The sequence below is a fragment of the Astyanax mexicanus genome, chromosome 11, assembly GCF_023375975.1.
Source record: "Astyanax mexicanus isolate ESR-SI-001 chromosome 11, AstMex3_surface, whole genome shotgun sequence".
Classification (NCBI taxonomy): domain Eukaryota; kingdom Metazoa; phylum Chordata; class Actinopteri; order Characiformes; family Acestrorhamphidae; genus Astyanax; species Astyanax mexicanus.
The window spans coordinates 35,548,493-35,564,262 of NC_064418.1; the positions used below are offsets into that span (position 1 = coordinate 35,548,493).

At 39.8% G+C, this 15,770-nt stretch overlaps 1 protein-coding gene across 1 annotated transcript in view; it reads left to right on the forward strand.

Moving 5' to 3' along the window:
* Positions 1–15,770, forward strand: part of bmpr2b (bone morphogenetic protein receptor, type II b (serine/threonine kinase)) — a 95,775-nt gene continuing 80,005 nt past the window's right edge. The window contains exon 1 of the mRNA XM_007261060.4: positions 1–1,476. Coding sequence (XP_007261122.2) covers positions 1,395–1,476 — 82 coding nt within the window. The 5' untranslated portion in view covers positions 1–1,394. The remainder of the gene's footprint in view (positions 1,477–15,770) is intronic.

The window sequence follows — 15,770 nt, forward strand, 5'->3', positions numbered from 1 at the left end:
TCGCCGCCCTGCAGCGTCTGTCTGCGGGAACGGGCGAACTTATCGAGCACGGCTGGCTGGCTGGCTGGCGGAGGAGCCGACAGGGGGGGACGAAAGGACTAGACTGTGGAAACGCGTTGCGTTACAGCGAGCTAGCGATACACAAGTGCTTTAGAAGTGAAGTGTAGGACCGTGCCTCTGTGTTTTCGCTCAGTTTTTAGTCGGTGGTGTGTGTTTAGGAGTGTTATCTCGCTGTTAAAGGCCCCGGTTTTGGCTTGGAGTCAAACGCGGAGCCGCTCAGACCGACCCCCCTCCTCTTCTCTCTTCTGCTGCTGCTGCTGCTCCGCTCATGTCTGTCGGGCTTGTTCGGAAAGATTCGGGGCGAGGAGCTCGACGATTTGTGGATTTCTGGCAGATTTTGGGAAGATAGCGGACTTGATAGACTTCTTCTTTGTCGTGTTTTTTTTTTAAACATAAGCCTGTGTCCTAAATAATTGTTGGAACGTAAGTGTTTAAAAAAAGAAGCTGCCAAATGTGTGTTAGGTACTATCGTTAAGCTAGCTAACCTAGCTAGCTAGCTGTTCGTTGCTAGTTAAATTGGCTAGCAAAGCTAGCTGTTCGTTGCTAGTCAGCTAACTAACATAGCTAGCTGTTTGTTGCTAGGTTAGCTAACCTAATCTACCTAGTTAGCTACCTAGCAACGCTAGTTTACCACAATCTCAACGTTCCCAGAAATGGACTGTCGGGACTGTTATCGGGGAACTGAGACACACTGCGGGGACTGTAGCGTTATGTGGTGAAATTTAGATTATTTAGGAACTGTTTACCGGTTGTTGTCATACTAAAGATCTAATCCAGGTTATGTGTGAGGTCTATATATAGTTAGTTAACTAACTAAAGCAGAGACGCGCTGTTGTTTATGGTGGTTTATGGTCTCTATTTTGGTGATTTCTGGACAGCAGCGGATTCTTCGCTGAAGGTAGCTTTAGCCAAGAAATAACATTTAACGACGTTGAAATGGCGATTAAATGTAACGTTAGTTAACGCCAGTTAACCTTAGCTACTTGGAGAAGTCTCTCTCTCACACACACACACATACACACACGAAGTGACTCACAGCTCTCGGTGCTAGTTAGCTGGTTAAACTTTAAACCGATTAAAGTTAACCCTAGTTGACTAACGTTACTTGGTTCTGGTTCTGAAAGCCGGGGAGAAAAAGAAAACCATGCCTCGCCCGTTCACTCTCACACCGCACTGCTGCTCCGCTCCTGCTGGACTCTTCCCTCCCAGCGAATGAGCTCGGATACCCCACTGGAAATAAGGACGAGAAGAGGAGGAAGAAGAATACGAGCGGGGAACGCAGCTGCTTAAAACTTAAAGCAGTGTCCCAACAGTTTAATAAGGAGGAATAAAGCATGAAGGCTATGGCAGTGTTGGGCCGGGTGTCTGTTCTGGCGCTTGGGCTGTGTGCCGTGCTGCTGCTGAGTCCCGTGGCTGGTAAGCGCTTTATTTCTCTCCTTTCCTTCCATTAGAAAACCGGTGTCTTGTTTTGCTGTAACGTAAAGTGATGTGATCCAAGTGTTTTCATTAAAACACGCTTCTTTCGGTCTAAATCGATGCGCAACGACAAGCTATCGCCATTTATTCCTCATGTCGACACTAGCACTGGGCCTGTTTTCAGATCTGTGAGGTTAATTTGGGTGTTTATTGCCAAGACTGTCCGTGTTAATCAATGTGTGTGTTTAAAGGAGAGTGTTGTTATTTTTATTTGGAAAGAATGTTTTTAGGCATTGTATTAATGATTTCTAAATGTTTCATAATGTGTAGACTGAAGGTGATTAAAACAGACACCTTCGTTATCTTTTTATACATTGCATACAGCTCTGGGAAAAAAAGTAAGAGACCACCTCAGAGTTTATTTTATTTTACCAAATTGAAAACCTCTGGAATATAATGATGAGGAAGATGGATGATCACAAGCCATCAAACCAAGCTGAACTTGGTTGATTGATTTTTTGCACCAGGAGTGGCATAATGTTATCCAAAACAGTGTGTAAGACTGGTGGGGGAGAACATGCCAAGATGCATAAAAACTGTGATGTAACTGTGAGTTATTCCACCAAATTTTGATTGTTGAAATTTTAAAGCTTTATGAATGTGAACTTGTTTTCTTTGCGTTATTTGAGGTTTGAAAGCACTGCGTCTTTTTTGTTATTACATATATTTGGAAGGTTTTTTTATCATGTTATGATACAATTGGATGACTGTCTCAAAAATATTCCAGCCTCATGATATCACAGTTTCTTTGTATCACAGTTTCATGGCATCATAGTTTCTGAACATAAAAGTAACAAATTGGAGGGATTCTCTATTCAGTTGCATTTTTTTTTTACCAATACTAGTTTTAAGCAAATATACATGGTCTGATAACATCTGTTTTCATACCATGGTACGACAAACACAGCATACCACTGCGACCGTATTATATTGTAAACATACCTTACGACAAACACAGCATACCACTGCGACCGTATTATATTGTAAACATACCTTACAAAAGTCATGTGGCTTATTATATTAAGTGGTGGGTTTGATTTTGAGCAGGTCTTCTAAAATTCTCTGCATTGGGATTTGAAGATTAAAGATTATTATTTCCATTTCCAATTCATATAGGCAAAACATATATATATATACTTAGCTACATCTGTCTGTAATAAAGGACTGATTGCCAAGCAGTCAGCTGCATTTCCATTCCTTCTAAATGTCAGCATCATTGTTAGGCCCATTATCTAGTTCTGTAAGGTGAATGAATGTGGAGGCACATTGACAAAAGAATCCAGGTTAATAAATTTGTGCTGTTTAAATAGAGTTCATATTTTTACCAAAGGCCTCAAAAGGTCCCCACGGGGTGCTGGTGAAATAGGTCAAAATATGAATACACAGTCATCACTGTAGTCTTGTGTTCAGTAATGTCAGAAAAAAGTACCTCAATGTCTGGTTTCTGTTTAGAGTCAGTCAGTGGGTGAAGTTACCTTTCACCTTTCACTGGAGTCACTTGACGATGTGATGAGATTATGAAGGTACAAGCAGGTAATCTTAAAATGTGTGTCATCACATTTGTTTTCGCTTTGCTTGATTGTGAGGATGTAAGGGAATAGCAGAGTTTTACTTTGTGTCAGCCATCATCTGCAATTTCAATTCCCAGTTGGCTTTGATTCACTGGTGGGCATGAGCAGAATCCTTATACAAGCTAACTTGCCTGATTGGACCTTCAGCTCCAGACCCTGTAATGCAGTTGGTGTTCAGCCTTGGCTTTGATAAGATAACTGTCTCTCTGCAGTGCTACAGTGGGGACTTGGAAGCCAATGGGGAAGGGCATCTTGATAGTCTGTTCTGTTCAATTCCATTAGATGAACAGAAGCACAGAACCAGGGTTACAAGAAAGAGAATAGTGCTTAACGGAACATCAGATGAGTTTATGTAGGATTTTTAAGAAACAAAATGATCTATATGGAGCGTAGACTATATTGTTTTCTAACAATATATAAAAAAACAGACAGGGAGAGCTAATAAAGGCCAGGTTCAAGTTAATTTAAAACTCTAATCACTTGCATCTACTTATATATATTAAACTACCACTTCACACAGCCTGTTTTATGTTGAAATATATGAGCTGTACAGGACGAGGATAGTAATGTTAGCTGAAGTAACTTAGCTTCAGAATTTCTAAGACTGGCTGCCTTTCTCTGCCTTTCTTGGTTTTGTTGGATTTTGGTATGACTTTAATGAAATGTAGTACTGTAAAAATGCTCAGTGATATTTTGTGGAGCCCTGAAGGTAGGGCACAGTTTCATCATATTTTTTTCTTTTTCTGTATCGGTTGGTTCAAATGAAAAGCTCTTTGCAAGTTCTATAATGGTTATATTGTTAGAATCAATTTAGCAGACTAAACATTGGGATAAATGATTTTCTTATAAGTATAAATATTTCTACAATTTGTAGCCAAACTTTTAAATGGGGTTTGAGTAAGGAATACGTTAAAATGTACTTTTGAAAGTCCTATATTAAAATAACACTGTATTAAAATGTATTTTGGTTACTTGTTAGCTATTGGAGATTCTTGGTAATGGAAAATATAACAAAGATGCTTTAGATGTTTTTTTTTTTGGCTCCAGAAAAAAAGCACCTTTATTTATTGGTGTATATTTTTTAATTAATTATTATTATTATTATTATTATTATTATCATTATTATTTAATTGAGTAACTACCAACCCTTCTTTTTTTTAAGGATAAGCTATTAATAAGTGTTAATTGATAAGTGATAAGTGTTATTCTCCTGCCTGGTTATGAACACAGGTACTGTCAGAAATCCACCCTCTGTCTCCAGATGAGTGAGGATCTTTATTTTCTACCAGTAAACCAGTTTTAGGTTAAGCAGACTTGATTTTAAAGCTGCCAGTCTTGTGCTGCCACACTGCCTTGCTTAATAGCTTAGCCGGTTGCCTCCTTTACTGCTCAGTGATGGCGCATTAGGAAGCCCAGCACTGATGTGCCACTGCTGTGATTATTCTCCATCGCTCAGAGACCACTGTCTGGCGACGGCGAGTGGGGGGGGTCTCAGACAGACGGAGGGGATAAAGAGAAAGAGCGAAAGAGACAGGGAGAAAGAGACCACTGAGTGGGAGTGTGTGAAGCGGACAGTGTGTTTTTTGCTTTACGCATGACAGAGATGAAGATGGAGTAAAAGGTGTGTTTGTGTGAGCTGGACCACTCCCTCGTCTGTAACTGTTGACTGAGTGACAGTGTGAGTGTGTGTGCCAGTAGGCTGTCTGTGTCTGTCGATTGAGCGTGAAGCCATGGCTCCTGTTCGCACTCTGCTGAGCCCAGCAGAGCTCATTACTCTCCACAATGATGGAAGAGGGCGACACACATCAGAGCTGTGAGACATCCCCACAAATTCTGCTCCAATTCAGGGATGTTTTTGCACCAGTGTGTTATGATACATATATTAATATAATATCAACATGCTTTGTTTTTATTCTGTAGGCTAAAGACAATGTGTTCTGTAAATTGAACAGTTTAGGTTTAATGCTATAGTAAACCAGTATTTGCTGTATTAGACATAAGTTTATGCTTGAGCTGTAGTGATTGGGGATTTGTGGGCCAACATCCATTTCTTGTGCCAATGCCCCTTGTAGAATATATAAATTGGGTTTATTTGTACTTCATTTCTGCATACTATATTAGACAGATGTTTTAACACAGTGACCCATTGACACAGTTTTTTCAAGCAGTGACCATGAATAAATGATCACGCTAAAATCTCTCTCTCTCTCTCTCTCTCTCTCTCTCTCTCTATATATATATATATATATATATATATATATATATATATATATATATATATATATATATATATATATATATATATATATATGTATGTGTGTGTATATTAGGGCTGCCACAAACGATTATTTTTATAGTCGACTAATCACCGATTATTTTTTATGATTAGTCGACTAATCGGATCATACGTTAATTGAATATAAAACACAGTTTATCACAATAGAATGCAGCTGCTATTATACAACCAACATTAGATTTCAGCTATATGCTAACTAAAAATAAAAACAATTAAAATCATAGTTCATTAAACCTTTAATGAAATATGCAGCTTGTTGTAACAGACAATTATTTTACTGTTTAGCATAAAGTGTAAACAACTGTGTAAAATAAGGATAAGGCACTGGCATTTATGAAACATCTCAACCGTGAGGTTGTTTGAACTATTATGAAAAAAAAGTATATTAATAAAAAATGCCTCTCTGTCCAGATATTGTGTACATGTACAGGGCAGCGGTCTGCACAGATCTGATTGGCAGAGGAGAGCGTTTGGTGATTTTACACCACACATGACTGATCTGTGAGTTTACTGCACCGAAAAGCACTGAAAACAGAAGCCACTGTCAGAATGAAATCCTTCTCTGTAGTTTATCGGTTTGGGACGGCATTTGTGACAACGTCTGGGTCCGGATCCGGATCGCGGTCCGCCTATTAGTGACCTCTGTTTTAAAGCTATCAAGATGAGTAAGTTAAGTACTAAGTTAACGCTCTGTTTACGCTAATTTTAGCAGCTAAATAGCAATTTAGCTTCTTCGTCATTTAATCAGCCACAACATGCCTCCTTTTCAGGTGCTCGTGCATCGCGGTTGTGCTGCCGAGGAAGGCAAGTTCTTCATTGCAGATATTGCATTGCACGCGTTTCACTTTTATTTTCTTGGTGATCCCACACTTTTGAGTTCTGTAGCGGGGTAGCCATGAAACCAGAGCCTGTCTGTATAATGTCCTGAGATGTCGTCCACTACCTACCCTGGTTTCCACTACTGCGCATGTGCGTCCAGGACAGAAAGGCAGTCGCAGCAGTTTGGAGAGAAAAACAAAGAAAAAAAAAAAACGACTAATCGACTATTAAATTAGTCGTCGACTATTTTAATAGTCGACATAATCGTGACTAGTCGACTAATCATGGCAGCCCTAGTGTATATATATATATATATATATATATGTGTGTGTGTGTATATATATATATATATAATCTTATTGTATATCTTTATTTCGGTTAATACAATATAATTACAATATTGTTATGTTATGAAGCTACAAAAAATGCTAAGAACACTGTTACTCACAATGAATGTTTGTACTTAAAAATAATAATAATTTGCCAATTTATGTAAAGAAACCCATAAAAAATATCAGTCAGTGACAGATGCTGCAAATGTACATTGATTAAACAAATATTTTGGATAATATATTGAAAATGTGTTTAAAAAAATCAAATCACTGTTAATGAAACATTTTCTATTACAATCTAGATACAATACATATTGATATTGATTATTTTCCACTAAAGACTATTAATAAAATATATATATATATATTTTACCAATTAAATTTCAGTCAGTATTAAATGTCAGTATTAAACTGTAGAAAAAGATCTGTAGATTTCCATGTAAATCTCTTATCAAGGTATATTAATCTTGGTTATTAGATTTGAGTCACTTTAGGTAATGTGAGTGTAGCCAAAATGTGCTCAAAATTATTTCATTAATACACTTATTTACTACTTGATTTTAGCATTTCTGATTATGTTGATTAGTCACAGCTTCCCTAATTGTGCTTCCTTTTTTACATTAGTACCAGAAATATATAAACCAGATCAGAATATTTGTACCACCAACCTGTATGTTTGCTTCCAAGTGGATAAGCTGGAATGTAACTTCCATATCTGAAAGCTGAATGTCTGTACAATCTTTTACAAGTATGCCAACAGATAACACAGAATACTGGCAAAAAGTTTTCTTCTGTTTTCTTCTGTTTTGGAGTGTAATTCTTAACGTTTTTCAGTGCAGAATGGATTGAGTGTGCATTTTCCCTGTTTTAAAGGTAAAAAGATCTGCTGCTTTTTAGAGCTGAATCCAGTGATGGAATGTGAAGGCAACAAGTTGAAAAAATGGTCACTAATAATTTGAGGAGCATATATAGTGTTACAGCGTGAATATTTATAAGAGCATACTCTTTAAGGATTTTATTATTTACCTTTAAGATACTTTAATATAAGTACTGTTATATAACGCTAGTTTAGTCTGTTGCACTGTGGTACAGAAACCACACCACATACCGTTTAATTTGTGTGGTTACAGCAGTTATATCTACCATCAGGAAACAGTGGTGCAGAGCGGATAATCAGTGTGTCTGTGTGTAAACACAGCAAATTAGTACCATGTAATAAAGAATCAGAACTAATGAATTTAAGATTGAACGCATGTAGCTTAATCGTTTTGGTTAGAAAGGTTCATCATATTTGTTACCTCCTGTAGGCAGTTATAGTTAATCACTGGTGGAAACTCACAGCCAGCTGTTCAGGCACTAGTGTCTGCACCACACACACACACACATACATTATGATTGTCCTTTTTCTGTATCCCTGTGATTTGGTTTTGAGTATCAGGATTGTGTCTGGATACGAACAGAGAAATTTGCAAGTGTAAACGCACCCAAGACGTATATAAAACAAATACAAATCTAATCAGTCAAACCACTTCAGGAGGTGGTCTTATACATTTCATACCAATGTAAACACATTCATCTCTATGAGGAACCATAGAAAAGAAAATCCTTTCTATTACAACCTAAACATTGATAAGAATTGCTGTGAAATAAGCTAAATTACATTTTCAATCCACACAGCAAATAGATTTCAATCAGTTTTGGTACCAAGTGTAAATACACGTGGTTACAATCCAGTCCAATCCAGCCCAACCATGTGGATGTAGGCCATGCAGTTACCTCGTGTTTACTCCAGCCCCACCCCTCGTGCCCCCCTCCCCCTTGCGCTTCTCAGGCAGCAGCAGCCTGTTACTCACACAGACACAGAGACAGCGCTGTGCATCTTTTTCTTGTGTGAAGAATCAAACCATTGCAACATGACATGTTTGATTTAATTACCTTAAGTGACATCGCACGTCCTGCGATGTGACTGTTGCGCATGCGCACATCGTGATGACGATGCTTAAACGATATATCGTGCAGCCCTATATGTTACGATATAAATGGTTAAATGGAAATTGCGCATGAAGAATTTTGCCATGGATTCCTCTTCGCAATTACCATAATGGGCCTCATAATTTCATAGGGGAAGAATTCTCATGATTTCCTTTCCAGTTCTTCTGTCTCTCAAGCTTGTTTGATGGCAGGGAAGATAATTAGCTCAGTGGAATATTAATGCTGGTCCAAATTAGACTGGAATTAAAATCCTGCTTTGATATTTTTTGGAAATGAGATGTTAAGTGGATAAGGAAAAGTCCCAGAGCTGAGACTGTTTGTTGCTGTCTCCTGTTTTCTTCCCCTGGCCTCAGTGTGTGTGTGTGTGTGTGTGTGTGTGTGTGTGAGAGTGTGAGAGAGAGAGTGAGTCTGTGTGCGTGACAGCCTGAAGGAATTTGCCCGTCTGTGGGGCAGGGCAGGAAGTGGAAGCTGAGCATTGGCTGCAGACTCTCACTGCGTCAAGTTATGCCATGTTTTTGATTTGTAGCGCGATTGTGCTGAAGAATGCGGGGGTCGCCGCTTCACTGAACCCACCGCGGCTCCTCGGTTAAGCTCAGCGTGTGTGTGTGTATGTTTGTGTGTGTTTTTTAGTATGTGTGTGTGTGTGTGTGGTAAGAGGGGTCTGTACTGCACAAGTCTATACAATGTGTGTGTCTGCCGGTGTTTCTAACAGTTCCTAGCAATGTTAGCCTCTACTGCTACTGAAAGGCGTGTGGCGCTTGTGCATGTACACACACACACACACACACAGATACACACACTTCGTACAAATACACTCTCATTGTGGGAGTTGTGTGACAATCTGTAATTGCAGTCGCACACACTCCTGTTATTTCTTGCCTGCTGGGCAGCAGCTCTCCTCTGAGGAGCAGTTGTGTGCTGGAGCTCAATAGATACTACAGTCAGCTGTGTGTGTGTTTGTGTGTGAGTGTGTGTGTGTAAGTATAAGTGTAAGTGTGTGTCTGTCTTCCAGGGTGGGGGTCTGCTGTGTACAGTGTGGTGCTCTGTAGCAGCAGGGTTCAGACTAAACAATGTGTCTCTCCGTGGCTCCATGGGCAGGAGGGGGGGATGGAGGTGGGGAGTGTGTGTCTGTCTGTGCATGTGAGTGAGAGAGAGAGAGAGAAAGAGAGAGAGAAAGGGGGAGGGGAGACCCATTCCCTTGTGGTGACGCTGACACCCCCCCTTTCTCAAACGCTCACATACACACTATTTCAGCAGCAGCTGAACAGATCGAATCCAAGACTCCCCTGTTTTTCGTTTATCAAGTGATAGACACCCCCCCACCCCCACCACCCCCACCACACACACACACGCATACGTCTCACACACTAATTGAAAAATCATTTCACTGGGGGAATGCAGTGTGTGTTTTTGTGTCTGTCTGTGTGTATGTGTGTAGCCCTACACTTACAGTACTTCACTCTGATTTTAAGAGTTGCCCTCTGTGTGTTTCTCGCTCTCTCTCTCTCTCTCTCTCTCATTCTTCCACAATGTTTATTGCTCTCTCTCTTAATTTTTTTCTCTCTATTTCTCTACATCCATCTTTATGTATCTCTCTTTATGTATTACTCTGTATTTGTCAAGTTTTCTCATTTTTCTCTCTATATTTTTCTGTTTGTCTCTCTCCATTTCTCTCTCTTTTTCTGCTGTCTGTCTCAAATTCTTTCTCTCTCTTTTCTTCTCTTTTTGTATCAGTCTCTATATTTCTCATTGTCTGTTTCTCTATTGTGTTCTCTTTTCTCTTTCTTTTATTGTCTTTCTTTCTGTTTCTCTCTCTCTGTTATGCTCTTTATCTATTTCTTAACCAATATCTCCATTTTCTGTTTTACCCTTCCTTTATTTCTGTTTCTCCCTTTCGTTTTCTCAAATTTTCTGTCACTTTCTCCTCACTCTCTCCATTCAGTTCGCAGTTTGGTTTTAGCGAATATTCTCACTTTTCCACCTCGTCCCAGTGAGTGTCTCATGATAATTGCTTTAGCAACTTATCATACAATAAATAAAGCTGTTAAGCTGTTTTTAAATTATTAATAATATAGTTTATCACAATTATTTCTGGGACAAAACATTGTCCACAAAAATAGTAATTAATGTCGTAGCAGAACTTGTTTGCAAATACAGCCTGTCTGAACTGTTTGCTGCAGTTACGTTCCCGCCCTGGGGTCCGGAAGTAGGAAAGGGACCCTCATTAAACGGCCCGCCGGCCACTCTGCCCGCCGTCTCTGAACTCCAGCCGTGTTCAGCTGACAGAGAGCCGTCAGAACCGCTTTAAAGACAGCTCATAAATGTTTAAGTCATTTCACTGTCAGCTCTGCAGACAACAAGAGAGACTGTAGTTTGGCGCCGTGTGGTTAGAGCGAGTCACACCGTCTTCAGGAATTAGTGAAAACCACAGCTGATACAAAGCCTCACACATTCACTTAGCTTTTACTGTAAGCCTGTTTAGAGAAAACAAGTTTTTGGGAGGTTTGAGAATGTGCAAAACAAAGACTACTGATTGGAAAAAGACATCATCAGCCCCTTATTATTATTCTTCTCATACATGCACCCATTACCATTTTTTGATCAGCAATGAACTCAGTATACTCAGGTGGACAGTATAGTGGAAAACACTACCCCTGGGTGCACACACACGAGACTAGAAGTTCAGTTCTGCCTTTTTTTCCAGTAAATCTACATGAGGAAAATAGATTGACACTCCTAACTACATTCACCAGCTGTTGTTAGCTTAGTTTCTGGAAGTCTACTAAATAATAAAAAATGCTTACATTAGATATTAAGCAAAAGGATAAATATTAAAAAAGCTGTCATGCCTGACTTGGCTGAAAAAGATCACTGATTGTGTGTGCTGTACTTCATGTATGGGTTGTAGTAGCGTGAGTGTGAGCTCAGTTATTGACACTGGTGTCAAATATAGAGAGGTATTAATATTATTAATCAGTTTTGGATCATGCAGATTCAGTCAAATTCAATATTGCTGATTTCCTGATCCCTGTGCTTTTTGGCTTGTTGTTTTACACAGTTGCCTGCTGTTGTAAGTGAATGTAATTAAGCTAGAGGGACCGCTGCTTTACGGTGATCCCTATAAACACTTTGCACACGCATTTTTTTTTGTGTGTGTACACACACGTTCATTCTCTCGCTCGCTCAATCAGACGCTCAGACGCTGCCCACTATAAAATGGTGTCTGTCTGGTTTTTGGCTGTCAGCCACAATAACGCCATTGCTCCTCTCCTCTTTCCCAGCTGCCCTGTCTGCTTTTGTGCTGTGTTTCAGAGTCTCGGATCACGTTACATTGGCTGTCACACGAAGGAGAAAAAAAAACACAAATGCCAGGTTGATCTGCGGAGTTACTTTAAAGGCTTGTCCCTGGCAGCAGGAAATGCTTGGGTTCTGTATTCTGTGGACTGACATTTGAAGACTATGATAAACTGATTTTGAGCTGCTCAAGGCTGCGCTGCTGTGTTTTCCCCATTTTTTCCCAAAGTGAAGCAAAAAAAAAGCCCTTAACTCAGGCCTTTGACATTATTTTGATTAGTCAGTTTCCTAATCTGCGGAAGTAGACGCTCGGGCCTCTCCGTCTCTGAGATATTGTGGGGGAAGTTGACATTTCAAAATAGCCCTCCTGTAGACCAGAGATAGAGATTAAGCTGCCTTTAGCCCTACAGAGGAGAGCTGGGCACACTGAGCTGAAGTTGCATTAGGAAAGCTTGGCAAAGGCTCTCAGAGCCACACAGATCATGCAGGGGGAGGTGAGCCATTCTTCTGCCAGCAGCGCCTACATGTCTGGGTGGTGCGAGAGAGGCAAGTGCAGGGAAGAGAGCTGGAAGGGGGCGTATTTGTAAAAGGGTATTTCAAAACCCTGGCACCCATCTTTGTGGTCAGAGGCTGAGCACTGACGCTTTTCAAGCCTCGCTTTGGTCTGCCAGTAGCAATCATACTCTGGCCTGACTGACCAGAACCAGTGGAACAACTGACTGCTGGTCAGACCTGTATGCTTTCTTAAAATACCGATGGCCTTGATTCAGTGGGAGGTAAAAGCACCATCTGTGGCGTTTGTTTGGCAAGTGTTTCTCTTAAAGAACACTGGGAGGCCTGTCCTGTTAAAGTGAGGGTTTGAGGTTTGTTGGGGAAAATATTGCACAGGTAAAATTGCTTCAAGGTGTGTGGTCATTCTGTGTGTCAGCATCGTAGCTCTAGCCAGACATTTATTTTGATTCCTTTAACACACAGATCAGGGTCATCATTGAGTGACTCTGTACACTCACTGACCTTTTAAGAAAGGGCTCTAGTAAAAAGTGAGGAGTGATATAATTAAGTTGCAAGTAAAGGCCAGTGAGGATATGCTGAGGACATTTTTTGGTGTATCCTAGATTCCAAACATCATGAAATTTGCTCCTTACTTTAACACTTTTTTATGATCACATCATTGACAGAACTGCAATGTTTACACCCTCTTGATTCTTCAGTAACCATATTATAAATGCAGTGTTGATTTCAGTGCATAGCAAATGCATAGCAATGTTGTAGACAAATTGAACGGAGTTGTGTTAACTCCAACTCTCTAGAATAATTAAAATACCTTGATAGCAATTATCCTAGCAATTTTTCTCCAGAAAATATAACAAAAACAAAAAATGCCAGAAAATAGCCAAACACCAGCATTTGTGAAGAATCTGTGATTTTGTGTGATGCAAATCCCACAAGATTTTCTATGGAGTTTATTTCAGGCAGCTTCTTCAGAATCTTCTAGGATGTCTTATGAAAACTTGGTGGACGATGTGTGTTTGGGATTGTTTTGTACTGGACCTTTTAGAAGGTGTTGCCCAAGCTCCAGCTTTCTCATAGAAGGCATTGAGCTTCTCTCTTTTTAACAACCCTCCTACGGTAAAACTATGGCAGAACAGAGGAAAACACTAATAAGAATAAGCCAAAGGAAAAAATAGCGAGGAAAAATCTAAAGTGCTGGATATTGATTAGACATTGAAGGTTCAATACCTAGGTTTGCTAAGCTGCTACTGTTGGGCCCTTGAGCAAGGCCCTTGACCTCTCTGCTTCAGAGGTGCAGTAGCATGACTAGCCTTTTGCTCTGACACTGTGCTCTGACCCTGGCATTTAAACCTATATGTTATATGTGTAGAGAAAAAAATATTTAATAGTTTTATTGTGCTGCAAAATATAAAATGGCAATAAACACAGATAATTATTATTATTATTATATTTACGTGAGTAATTTACATAATCAATTGGGTTCATAAATCGTTGCTCATCTTCAGGACTTTATAACAGTCCTATATTTCTGTTGTAGGTTTTTAGCTTGTATTGTTTTTAATGTATATACCTGCAGTGCTGATGTTTTTACCTGCCTTCACAGCGTTAGGATGTGTTAATTAGCTGGAGGGTTTGCAGAAGTGCTGTTGGTTAGTGTCTTTCTCTCTCTCTCTCTACTTTTTCTCTCTCTTTCTCAGAAACTATTGGAACAGGAGCCAGTCGCCTAGTTACAGTCTTGCCAGCCGCGGCGGCTATTTTATGTAATGGAGTTTTTTTCTTTTTTTCTGAGCAGGTTCCCATAGTGAGAACATTGTAGCTGCAGAAGGGTGGAGATGATTTCCATAAGATGGAAGAGGGTGATGGGTTTTTAGTGTGATGTTCCTCTTCTTTCGCTTCACTCTGATCTCCGTACAAAGCCTTCCGCATGGAGAAATGTTTACACACCGGCTTGGGAAGCCTGTTAGGGCACGTTCTGCAAGTTTCTTTAACACTCCGATACACATTTACAAGCCTCTTGACCCTTTGTGGGGATAATCTCAGACTTCCTCCTGGCTGCCAGTAGGTAAACAAGTCTGGAGATTGCTAATCTGTGCGGTGTAACTTGCTCTGATGGATGGAGATGGAGACAGAGACGCCATCTGGCCCGGGGCGAGCTCCAGTGCGCACGGCTAATTTCAGTCAGCGTTCTTTACTGCTCTGGCAATAGGATCAAGAAAGTCCAGGAAGTCTTTGAGACCGTTTTTCCCCTGCAGAGGGGGGAAACCAGTATTTCACGCTCCAGTCTCCAATCTGAGATCAATTACCCAGTTTCAGTTATAATGGGTGATTTGAAGTAGGGATTTGGTGAGACGAGAGATGGCTGCAACTCAATGTGAGAAAAGACCGAGCCAGACGAAAGCTGGCTGCTAAGGGACATAAAGTTATAAATGTTGATTAGTCTCAGTCCCGTCCCTTTAATTGACACCAAACGGAAACGTTCTTCTGATGAATTAAGTGTTGTTGTAGTTCGCTTTGCTCTTAATTGAGCTGGGAAAATGCAATAGCTTGCTCTTTAGAGCCGTTCTGCTCTCAATGAAGATTATACACAGTTGTAGTAGCTTAGTGTTCATTCCAAAAACTGGTTTATATCATGCTTTTGATATGGCTCCCAAACTGGGGGAAAAAAGTCTTATATTGGGGTCTGGGTTTTGGGGGAGGGTGTTACTTGCCCAAAACCCAATTTTGGGGAAAAAAAAAATATATTTTTAGGCATTTTTTGTTGATTACTCTACATATCCTCAGTCACCTTTTTTAAGTAATCATCAAAGTAAAGATCTGCAGTGTAAACTATGTAAAACCTGAAATCAGATAGAATATGTTGAATACACACTTTGGGGGTCGTCACTAGTGGAAATCAATGGTCATATTCAATAGTATTAATGTTGGGGCTAATAGAATTTAATAATAAGCATTTCTCAAGCACAATGCATATCGTGACAATCATTCAGACAGAGCATCTGCAAACTAAACAAGCACTATTGGAATGGATATTTCAGTCAAATGCAATATTTCCATTTATAATCCATTAATCAGGAGAAGTAGGACTGCAGGCTACCACACACCAGATCAGGTTATCACCTCAGCTAACGTTATTTGCCTACCTTCTCATGTTTTAGCATGTAAACAGAGAGTTTGTGAAATAACTAGTTTTAATGTCTAGCAGATCTCTCATTTATCTGTGGAAGTCATTTCCGCTAGATTTGCTTGCATTAGCCCTTACTCTAACTCTTTGATCTTTTACATTGCATTGCCATGAGCATGTGGCCAGTGTTTAACTTCACTCACTCAACTAATACATGTGTGGGTGTTTGTGTGTGTTTAATATGACAAAACGTTACCTTTTTTTAAATCAATTTCAAACAACAAAATATATATTAA